The following is a 12434-nucleotide window of genomic DNA, read 5'->3' on the forward strand; positions in this document are numbered from 1 at the left end:
GAATTGTTGACCGTTGGTGATTTTGTTGCATGTTGCACCCGAACCAACACACCACAGCAAATACTTGGCATACGTAGCAATTCTGTGTACTTCCTCCATGTATCGGGAATACATGACGGAAATGGCGAATCAAGTTGATCATTAACAGAAATAAAACTAACTACAAGTACTCAACTTTGAAAAGTTTTACTGACTACAACTTGATGTAGCAAGGGATTAAGCTACTAGTCCAGTGGTTCAGACCACCGGTCTAGACCAGAGACATGAGAGCAATCCTACGAGAGAATTTACATTCAAGTACAGGTAATTAAATAGAAGCGGAATTAAAGTAATGATCAGCATGACACTGCTGGACCTTCCGGTTCACTAATGACCTGGTCTTCCTTTTATGAGGTTTCAGACTCACCAATATGATTGACTTGAATCTATCTTCTAAGTGGATGGATAATAAGTGATTTGATCCCTAGCAATGTCCACATTTCAAAGATAAATAAATAAAAATGGAATAACATCTGTTGACATAGTGAATTAAAGCAGCATCAAACATGTGTATAGGAGGCAGGGGTTCCCACCTGGGGTCCACAGACCCCTTGTCTAAAGGCATTGGTCCATGGCATATGGAACCCCTGACGTAAGGTGACCACTATGAAATCAGCAGTTCTATACTGGCACAGACTGCCCACATCAGGCTTCATGCACAATGTTGTAACTGAGTTTGAGGGCATTATCACAGGCTTGAATTTTCTGTAACTAAGTCTACTTAGCTAATGTCAATAAAAGTGAATAAGAAATATAACTTTAATACTGAGTGCATATCTGGAAGCAGATGCTTCAAGTTAATGTGAAAGAGCAATTGGTATTTACTTACTCTGATATCACAATAAGGCGTTCACCTTTCTTAAATCCCAGATCACGTTCGCTTGCTGGTTCATAGTCATATAATGCAACAAATGTCTTTGCTGCTGGAAGAAAAGGCATTACATAATGAGTTAAAGTAAGTATTTGGAAAATTAGCCCAGCTTGTAGTTAGCAGCTCTAGTTTCTAGTTTACTAAAAAGGCAGCCTCATCTTAGTTGTTTGCCTGCATATGGAGACAGCTCCACAGTCAGCCCGTGAGAGATAATCGGTTATTGTCACCCATGCTTGGTATCCAAACCGCTGAGGCAGGTTTTTGGGAAGTAATTTATATAAACTATCCTTCATTCACCGCAAGTTTTCTAGAAAATTGACCATGTTTCAATGAGGAAAACTTTAATTTCAGTTTCCTTTGCTTACTAAAACAGAACTTTTAATTGTGTGAATTGATTTTATTTGGTAAACATTAATCCTCATGAAACATTCATCCTCATGAAACAGCCAGTTCATTGGTTGAAACAAGTGTTGACAATATTGACAATAAATTCACTGTTAGACTAGATTGTCCTGGGTTTAGGCCTCTGCAGTGCCGGCCCGCTTGTCTGCACTCAGTTTTGGATGTGGAAAATTGTGCATGAGGTGTCCTGTAAGGCAGGATAGGCCACTAAAAGAAACTAGGCCTCAGACTCCAGATTCCAAGCCTCCACTTCAGAATGACTAGAAGGCCTTTGACAGCTCAGAGCTATTAAAGGCTGCTGGAACTCTTTTTACCAATCACAGATGATCAGAGAGAAATGAAAAAAACAGTTCAAATAGATTTAAATCTATGTTTAGTACAGAACTTTTAAAAACATTACAATACTTCATTGTGACCAAAAACTAAAATAATGTTAAAACAAAGATGTGGTCACCTCATTGTAGAAAGAATGTGGAGACTTTAGAAAGGTACAGAGGAGACTTAGCAGGATTGGAAAGCATGTCTTATGAGGATAGGTTGGGCTTTTCTCTTTGGAACGAAGGAGGTTCAGCGGGACCTGATAGAGCTGTACAAGACCTGATAGGCATAGATTGAGTGGACAGCCAGAGACTTTTCCCAGGGCAGGAATTAGGCTTAAAATCGCTAGCATTTGTCATGAAATTTATTGTTTTGCAACATCTGTAAATTGTAATACCTGATCTTAAAATTCACAAATTACAATAAATATTTATAAAAATATTAAATTATATAATCCATGCAAAAAGAGAGGAAAAAATAGTGAGGCAGTGTTCATGGATTCATTGTCCATTCAGAAATCTGACGGCGGAGGGGAAGACGCTATTCTTAAAACATTAAGTGTGATCCTTCAGGCTCCAGTAACACCTCCTTGATGGTAGCAATGAGAAAAGGCCACATCCTAGGTGATAGGAGTCCTTAATGATGGGTGCTGTCTTTTTGAGGCATTGCTTTTTGAAGGTCCTTCAATACTGGGGAGGCAAGTGCCCATGATGGAGCTGGCTGAGTCTACAACTTCCTCATCCTGCGCAGTGGCCCCTCCATACAAGATGGTGATGCAACCAGAACGCTCTCCAAGGTACACCTGTAGAAATTTGCACTTGTCTTTGATTCTCCCCAATCTCCAAATGAAATAAAGCTGCTGTTGTTTCTTCTTTGTAATTGCATCAATATGTTTGACCCAGGATGGAGCTTTAGCGATGTTGACACTCAGGAACCTGAAGGTGCTCGCTCCTTCCACTGCTGATTGCTTGATGAAGACAGGTGTGTGTTCCCTTGACTTCCCCCACCTGAAGACCACAATTAATTCCTTGGCCTTACTGACATTGACTGCAAGTTTGTTGTTGCAATATCACTCAACCAGCTGATCTACCTCACTCCTGTACGCCTCCTCATCACCAGCTGAAATTCTGCCAACAATAGTTGTGTTGTTGGCATTTATTTATTTATTTGTGGTCCTGTGCAAAAGTCTTAGACACATGTATATAGCTAGGGCACCTAGAACTTTTACATAGTACTGTAGTAATTTTATGTATTGCACTGTACTGCTGCCATTAAAAAAAACAAACTTCATGACATGTGAGTGATGATAAACTTGAATCTGATGCGTCTCTATTGAGGGCTGAGAGTGAGAAGGGGGCAGGGAGAGGGGGATCATGGTTGGGAAAAGGGGGAGGGAGTGGGAAGCACTGGAAACATTCTGTAATGATCAATACACCAACTGTTTGGAATCAAATGACGTTGCCTGGTGTCTCAGGGTGGGGTGTGTCTGCCACCACACTCCCCCCTCCACTCCTGGCACTCCTTCTCTGCCACTGCCACATGTCCCACACCCCTCCTACGCTTGCTATTCCCAATATCCCATCAGATTTACAAACTCACTCTCTGCTCCACACTGACAAATAAAGTACTGTGCAGAAGTCTTAGTTACCTCTCCATGACTTTTGCACAGTACTGTACTTATTTAGCAATACAGTGCGGAGGAGGCCCTTCAGGCCCTTGGAGCCACATCGCCACGTTAACCCCATAACTCTGATTAACTCTAGCTAATCCACAGGACAATCAACCTACCCAGCATACCTTTGGACTGTGAGGGGAAAACCGGAGCACCCAGGGAAAACACATGCATTCCAGAGGGAACATGTACAGAGACTCCCTACAGAACAGCGCTGGAACTGAACTCTAAACTCTGGAACACCTGAACTGTAGTGGCATCACATTAACTGCCACGCCACCTTGGCAACGTCAGTATCATAACAGCTATAGATGGTTCGAACTGGGCCTAGCCGCAGAATCGTGGGTGTAGAGAGAGTACAGCAGTGGGCTAAGCATGCTTCCTTGAGGAGTGCCAGTGTTGATTGTCAGCGAGGAGGAGACGTTATTTCCAATCCATGTAATTTAAAAGTGATTGTAGGAAAGTACAGGTGGATATAAGAGGTAAGTTTTTTTCTTGCCCAGAGTGGGGAGTGCATGGGGTGGTGGCAGAGGCAGATACGTTCGGGACATTTAAAAGACTCTTAGATAGGCACGTGGATGACAGCAAAAGAGAAGGGTGTGTGGGAAGGGTTAGAATGATCTGAGAGTACGTTAAAAGGTCAGCAGAGCATTGTGGGTTGAAGGGCTTGCAATGTGCTGTGATGTTCTATGTGACTCTGTTCAACTCTATGGTGTTGAGTCTATTTTACCATCATGTGAAGAGCAAGCAGCTCCTGTACTTACACGCAGGGAAGCCCTAGACATGTTAAGCTGAAGGCTGCAGGCCTATGGAACCACTGGTTGACGGAAAGTGCAAACCCAGCCAGAACTTTTAACCTCTTTCTGTATCCTTTAGATTGGACTCTGGATGTGTACAGTTACATGGGAAAAATTGTATCTGGATTAACAACATGAAGATGTGATAGTGTTAGATTAACAAAAGTATCAGTCACAAAAGTCTAACTTGAAATACATATTATTTCAAATGAACAGAACGTTTAGTTTAAAAAGAAGAATGCATAGCAGGGAAGTACAACTGACATCCAGACAATCTGGTATGTTATTAAGATGAAGTGTGAAAAGACTTTCTTTGAACCAGTATTTTTATGATGTTCATAAAATTAAGTTTATTGTCAATTCTCCTCATAGACCATTAAGAATCTTCCTCACTTTTGACAATTTATTTGTTATATTTGCCCACAACCCAAAGATTATGATTCATTGTATTGCTAATGGATTGTGAGGGCATGTTCTCTCTGATGGTATCAAGACTATTCTGAGCGTAGTGCTTACCCACATTTTTGCAAAGGGTTTATGACAAAAATTATGCAGAATCAGAATCAAAATCAGGTTTAACATCACTGACATATGCTGTGAAATTTGTTGTTCCATGGCAAATTACTTAATAATAAAAAACTAATGAGAGAGAGAGAGAGAGAGACAGACACACACAGAGACAGAGACAGAGAGAAAAAAACACTGAGGTAGTGTTCATGGGTTCATTGTCCATTCAGAAATCTCATAGCAGAGAGGAAGAAGCTGCTCCTGAAATGTTGAGGGTGTATCTTCAGGTTCCTGTACCTCCTCCTAGATGGCAGCAATGAGAAGAGGGCAATGTCCTGGGTGAATGGGTCCTTAATAATGGACGCCGTCTTTTTGAGGCATCACCTTGTGAAGGTGCCCTGGATGCTGGCTGAGTTTAAAACTTCCTGCAGCTTTTTCCAATCCTGTGCAGTGGCCCCTCCATACTAGACAGTGATGCAAGCAGTTAGAACGCTCTCCATGGTATATTTGTAGACATTTGCAAATGTCCTTGACATTATATGAATTCTTCTCAAACTCCTAATGAAATATAACTGCTGTCAGACCTTCTGTGTAATTGCAACAACATATTCAGCATGGGATAGATTTTCAAAGACGTTCCCACCCAGGAACTTAAAACTGCTCACCCTTTTCAATAAGTTCAGTCTTCCCCCTGTAACTACTTTACTGTATATCACCGAAAATTACTTTTAAAATAGCCACAAATTATTTCTTAGCTTAACTTATTTCATAATATATTAACAATGTATTGACAAGAATAAACTTTGAAAATGTTTTCCTAATAAATTAGATCATGCTGAAAAGCTTGCCAAAAATAAAACTACCTTTAAGTAGTAGATTCATTTAACCTCAATCTGGCTGTGTACTCAGTTTTGTAAAGGGCACAACTTGAGCAAACTGTGAAAGCCTTGAACTATATATATGCACAGGTGGCTTTGCCCACGTTTTAAATACCACAATTATTTGCAAACTTTTTGCCTAGTTATGATTGATAGGAACCTGAGAGAAGTGAATTCTATAATGTGTAACGCTGCCAGTCAGTTTGCACACTTCAAACGAATTCAAACATCTCTAGTGCCCGCATTTATCACTTTGTCCCTCTGTATCTTTCTCCACCCCCCACCCTCCACAACCACTAGCTCCATATAGCCCATTTTTAATGTTTTTTTTTCATTACTTATCCATTTCTATCACCCCAATCTCCCACGTTCAGCCCTCCCCATCGTACACCTGGCTCCACCTGTCCATCGTGCCCCTCCACACCTGGTTCCACCTATCACCTGCCAGTCACAGCCCTCTCACCAGTTTATACTGGCCTTCTTTCCTCTGCACTCTCAATCTTGACCTAAAATATTCACTTTCCCTTTGCCTCCACAGATACGTCCTGAGCATTCCTCCGGCAGTTTGTAATTTTGCAAAGGAATTCCATTAGTTGGAACTAAGTAAGCTGGATCGTAGCATAGTGTAGGAGATCACCCATCGTATAGTAGAAGATAAGATGGATGTGGGTCACCAACATCACAGTCATGGCATTACCCGACAGGCTGCTAAGTGGGAAAGGAAACCCAGTTGAAAGTACTGCATGTACCCTTGTTTCAACAGAAGCCCTGAGGAGGTGCCTCCAGGTGTCTTCAGTATCTGATTCCTTGCACTGTCACTCCTTGGGCAACATAGACTCACAGACAGTAACTTCTGGCAGCATCAGAAATGTCGGTTCCAGGTTTTCACCCTGGGACTTACATTTTACATCGCACACGTGAATATTTTATGTCACATTTCAATTTTTATTAAGGGTAGATCAGACAAAAAGTAACAAACCAGAAAAAGCCAAAGGCTGGCAAAATAAACATGGAAAGAAGAACCTGGGACCAAATGGTGGAGCCTCACATCAACCAACAATACCCTCCCACCTTATTTCTAAGCATTTATTTGGCAGATAAAAATCCAGAAGCTTTAACATAACACTATCAATAGTTATTACATACTAAACATTATGGCATCCTGTAATTTCCCTCTATTTTTACAGTGTTGGTAAAATTGATTTTATTGTTAAATTTCTTCACAAACCATTAACAAATGCCCTCACTTTGACAACTTATTTGTAAAGTTTGCGCGTTTTGATTCATAGGAAGAGAAACCCTACAGCACAATACAGGCCTTTCGGCCCACAATGCTGTGCCAAACATGTACTTACTTTTAGAAATTACCCATAACCCTCTATTTTTCCAAGCTATCCAGGAGCCTCTTAAAAGACCCTATTGTATGCTGTGCTAGTGGATTCTGCAGGTTTGTTCTCTCTGGCAATATCAAAGTTAAACTGGACACGGTGATTGCTCACATTTTTGCAAAGGGTTTACTACAAAAAATTATGTATTTTAAATGTTTTGTCTTCCATCTGGACATTAATTTTAAATCACTGAAAATTACTTCTAAAATAGCCGTTTTGTTGATTTCACTCATTAACCTTCTTCACTGCTACATTTTCTAATTCAATTAAATACACAAGTATACACTATGTAAAACAGAAAACTGCCTCATCAGTTAAAGAAAGATCTGTAGGAAAATATTAGCAAACAACTTTATGCAATCTATCCTTCTCTAATGAAAACTCACTAATTGCTTCGGGAACAAAGTACATTTCTGAGATGGGTCTTTGCCAGGGTTGCAGCGGGTTCCACTGAGGTAACATAATACCAACATCATCAGAAAACACAAGCCCGACACTTACGTTAGCCCACAAAGTTAAAAAGTCAGAAAAAAAAGAGCAATAGACATAGGAAATTATTTAACACCTGTGTAAAGTGTATTTGTATATTTAAGTTCAATATGTTTGGATGGGAAAACACTGACAATTAATTTAAAGCATAATCTTAAAAGCAATGCTTATTCATCAAGGTTAGAGTTCACTATTGTGAAGTACGTGGGAATGCCAAAGCCATGGTAAGAAAGAAAAACAGAAGAATTGCTTACCCTGGGAGTGTTCAAATGATGTCGCTTGATCTTCAAAATGAACCTACAAAATAAGGGGAAGTAGTATTATGGTAAACTAATTTCATAACTAACAGATGACACCGGGCTATTCCCTCTGAGAAGCTGAAATATGAAGACTGGTGCTTTAAAGATTTTGGGCAACCCATAATAATCTAGAAGCAGCCATCAGAGTTGAAATCTAACAACTAATGCTGAAAAGTGTATGTGTAAGGAGTAACCTAGCTATCAGAAAGAAAAGGAACTTACACTTAGTATGTTATCTTAATGGTACAAAAATACTTTCTAAGTCCTTTACACCTAATGAAGAACTTTTGACATTTAGCTCTTCATCACAACTATCCAAGTTAAACTTTAGTTTGTTTTTCGAACATTTGTTGGCCAGGCTATTAATTACTTCCAGGATATCATGCGTTATTATTATTTTTAAAAATCAGTCATTAGTATTAAGTGCCCAGATAAAAGGATAACGTGAGTAACCTTCAGCTGTACTCACCAGGCAAGGGAAAAGACTAACCTGTTGCCCAGCTTCAACGCCATTGGCCCGGTTCCGATGGACAAGACTGTTTACTCTCGGTTTGGTGCTTATTGCACAGCCCATCCTTGCTGAAAAAGGAAGAAATTAATTAATTCAGAAAGGAATGTTTGATATCTGCCTCAGATCACCATGGAACCCAGTAGGTCAGGCAGCATCTATGGAGGGAAATGGATAGTCAATGTTTCAGGCCAAGACCCTTCATCTGGATTCATGAAGCATCGTGTGTGTGTTGCTCCAGATTACCAGCTTCTGCAGTCTCTCTCTTGTGCCTCTAATCATGGGTCAGATTCTTTAATTAAACAAAATTATCTATTTTCTGCAAGCACATTGCGTGCGGACATCTGTGGGCAACATTCCTTCTGCCAGCTGTGAATGTGACGAGTGAAAAATCAACCAAACCAAACTACATTCTGAATACCGCACCGAGACCAATTTAAACTGGTACCAGATCGATGAGTGTGTCATTTGTCATCGTGGCTAAACTGAGTCACAATCCAGCAGAGGATGTTACCCATTAACTGCACTCTTGCGATGAGACAGACCAGATCACACAAGCCAGCATGCACTATTTTTAGTGAATGGAGTGTAGTCTCTTTCTTCACCTCAGTTTCTCCTCCCTTCTCGTGTCTGATTAAGGTAACTCCATGCACGAGCATTAACATAAACAGTGCAGCACAGGGAATGGCCCACAATATCTGTGCTGATCATGATGCTAATCTAAACTAATCTCATCTACCTGTACTTGCTCTATATTCCTTCATTCCTTGCTTGTTCACAAGCCTGTCCAAATCCCTTTTGAACACTGATGGTATCTCTTCTCCAACCACTTCCCTGGCAGTATTTTCTAGCCCAACCACACTTTGAATCAATCATGACCCTTGCCAGGCTACGTGATCATATCGGTGATCATAGCTGGCTTTTATCATCTGAAGCCAACACCCAGAGCCAAGACTAAATGAGGGAAATCAAATAGGAAGACTGCTCATATTTCCTATCACCAAACAGGCTGCTGAGGCCATCTTACAGCATCAGTTTCACTTCAGCATAGTCCACTGTTTACCAACAGGATTTTCCTAGACTATAAAACAGAGTTATTCCTGGGTGGCATGGTAGTGTAGTGGTTAGCAGTACAGTTTATGGTACCAGCGACCCAGGTTCAATTCCCACCACCGTCTGTAAGAAGTGGTGACCGCGTGGGCTTCCTCCAGTTTCCTCACAGTCCACAGGTAGGTTAATTGCTCATTGTAAGATTGTCCCATGTTTCGGCTAGGGTTAATTTGGGAGCTGCTGGGTGACACAACTTTTCTGTGTTGTAACACAGCGAACAGATAGAAGTGACAGTGCTGTAACTAGATAGATGGATGGATGGATAGATGTGACAGGACTGCACAGCGAGCCTTTGGATTCACCTTCACACCCTTATTGTCCAAATATTGTGGATTCCTATACTCGCTGATTGAAAGCTGGAGGAAAAACTGCCTCACTGAAAAGGCGGGGAATCTTTGGGATTTTCTACCCTGAGGGGGAGCGAAGGCTCAGTCATGGATGAAATCAAAGATCAATCGATGTCCAAACACAAGTAGAATCTAGGAATAGTGCAGGAAAACAATGTTGAGGTGAAAGGTCAGCCGTGAAATTGAAGAATAGCAGATATGGCTCGGGTAGAATGGCCCCTTTTACTTGTGGTTTTATTAATGGTGCCATTTTCTGAAAGTTACGCAGTTAGGAGGCAGGGCTACAAAACTGTGAACACTGAATCACTGAATTTATGTTGGTACCCAAACCTGTCAGGTAATTGGTCTTAAGTAAAGGTGTATGTTTTCTAAAATTACAATACCCAGAGCTCACCAAGAGCTGGAACTCACCACCTACAAGGGAGGAGAAGACAAAGACAACAAGTGATTTGAAAAGGAAGGTAATCAGACCCCTTGATAGAAACTTGTAGGGTTACTGGAAGAGTGAAACAACCTAGGCTTTTCAAGAATGCATGGAAAATGGCCTCTTCCTAAGCTGTGATAAACCTTTAACATAGAGATTTTCATTTTACAACAAACTACCCCAGACCAAAAAAAATTCTTGCACTAAACCAAGCCCCAGTCTGTGCTAATCTCAGGCATGGTGGTATAAGAGATGTGATAACATACCTCAAGAACCCTAGTGATGGAAGAGAAACTTGTTGCTCATGGACAACATGCAATGGAACTGGCCTTGCAAAATGGAGGAGAGGTCAACCTCAGGCACGAGCCCTCTTCCCAATGCTGCTTGATGATTATAAAACATGTTAATTCAGAAAATGTGGCAAAGCGATCACAGTCCACTGTAAACCCAAGCGGGTCAGAAATTAAAGAAAACCTGCAGATGCTGGAGATCTGAGCAACACACACAAAATGCTGGAGAAACTCAGCAGGCCAGGCACCATTTGTGGAAAAGAGTACAGCCGACACTTCAGGCCAAGATCCTTCATCAGAACCGGCAGGGTAGAAGGAAAATTGGAGTGGAAAAAGACTGAGACTGAATTGGTAAGTAATCTGCTTTCCATTCAAGTACTCATTTCCTGACTTTTGATTCCACTGTAGTCCATCATATCTACGGAATTGCACTGCACATCTGAAGGTGGTTATAGTCAGCATCAGACACACACCTACACATCTAGTGTTACCAATGATGATGAATTTCTTCCTCCACATCACTTGTATGATATTAGTATTGCCAAAAAATACTGAACATAAAGATATATCACTAAATATTCCTTTAATATAGTTGATAACGTGGCTTTCACAGCCATCTATGGCAATGAATTCCTATAGAGGTCACCACTCTCTAGCTAGGGAAATTTTTCAAAATCTCTATTCTAAATTGACAACCCTCTATTCTGATGCTGTGCTCTCTATAGGAAACATCCTCTCCAATTCCACTCTATCTAGGCCTTTCAATATTTGATAGGATTCAATGAGAGTTCTAATTCTTCTAAACTCCAGTAAGTACAGGCTCAGAGCTATTAAACATTTCTCATACATCAACTCTTTCATTCTCAGAATAATTCTTGTGAATCTCCTCTGGATCTTCTCTAATGCTAGCATATCATCCCTTAGACAAGGGGCCCAAAACTGCTCACGATAGTCCAAGTGTGCTCTAACCAATCACTTATAAAGCCTTGTTCTTATATTCTAGTCCTCTCAAAATGAATGCTAACATTGCATTTGCCTTCCTCACCATCGATTCAAACTGCAAGTTAACCTTTAGGAAACCCAGCACAAGGACTCCCAAGTCCCTTTGCACCTCAGTTTTTTTCTTTCTGCTAAAGTGCATGAACATACAATTCCTTACACTAAGTTCCCATTTGCCACTATTTTGCCCATTCTCATAATCTAAGTTTTTCTGCAGACTCCTTGCTTCCACAAGACCACCTGCCCCTGAACCTATCACTTTATCTGCAAAACTGGCCACAAGGCCATCAATTCCATCATTCAAATCATTGGCATATATTGGAAACACCACTAGTCACCAGCAGTCAACCAGAAAAGGCTCCTTTTATTCCCATTCTTTGACTCCCGCCAGTCAGTTGACCTTATATTTATACTACTATCATTACAGTAACACCATGGGCTTTTATCTTGTTAAGCAGCCTCATGTGCGATATTTTGTCAAAGACTTTCTGAAAATCCAAGTAAACAACATCCACTGACTCTCCTGAAACATCATCTGTACTTTTTCCATAGATGCTGCCTGGCCTTCTGAGTTCCTCCAGCATTTTGTGCGTGTTGCTCAGATTTCCAGCTTTTCTCTTGTTTGTGTCCACTGACGCTCCAATATCTCTTCTGCCTGTTATTTCCTCAAAGAATTTCAACAGAAACCATGATAGCTTTGGCATATTTTATCATCTGCCTCCAAGTACCCCAAAATCTTATCCTTAATAATGGACTCCAACATTTTCCCAACCACTGAAGTCAGGCTAAGTGGTCTATAATTTCCTTCCTGATGCACCTCCCCCTTCTTAAATTATGAAGTGAAATTTGCCATTTTCTAGTCCTCCAGAACCATTCCTGAATCTAGTGATACCACAAAGATCATTACTAATGTCTGCACAATCTCTTCAGCTACCTGTTTCAAAAAACTGAGGTGAAGTCCATCTGGTCCAGGTGACTTACTATATCTACCTTCAGACTTTTCGGTTTCACAAGCATCTTCTCCTTAGTAATAGTAACTACACTCACTTCTGTCACCAACACCCCCGACACTCTGGAATTTCTGGCATTCTGCTAG

At 40.8% G+C, this 12434-nt stretch overlaps 1 protein-coding gene across 1 annotated transcript in view; it reads right to left on the reverse strand.

The window, feature by feature from the left end:
* Nucleotides 1-12434, reverse strand: part of blk (BLK proto-oncogene, Src family tyrosine kinase) — a 75863-nt gene that overhangs the window by 36458 nt on the left and 26971 nt on the right. The window contains exons 2-4 of the mRNA XM_059981644.1: nucleotides 8151-8239; nucleotides 7616-7658; nucleotides 869-959 (exon numbers count right to left, since the gene is read on the reverse strand). Of these exons, the coding sequence (XP_059837627.1) occupies nucleotides 869-959; nucleotides 7616-7658; nucleotides 8151-8234 (218 nt within the window). The 5' untranslated portion in view covers nucleotides 8235-8239. The remainder of the gene's footprint in view (nucleotides 1-868; nucleotides 960-7615; nucleotides 7659-8150; nucleotides 8240-12434) is intronic.

This window comes from Hypanus sabinus, chromosome 10 (genome assembly GCF_030144855.1).
Source record: "Hypanus sabinus isolate sHypSab1 chromosome 10, sHypSab1.hap1, whole genome shotgun sequence".
Taxonomy (NCBI): domain Eukaryota; kingdom Metazoa; phylum Chordata; class Chondrichthyes; order Myliobatiformes; family Dasyatidae; genus Hypanus; species Hypanus sabinus.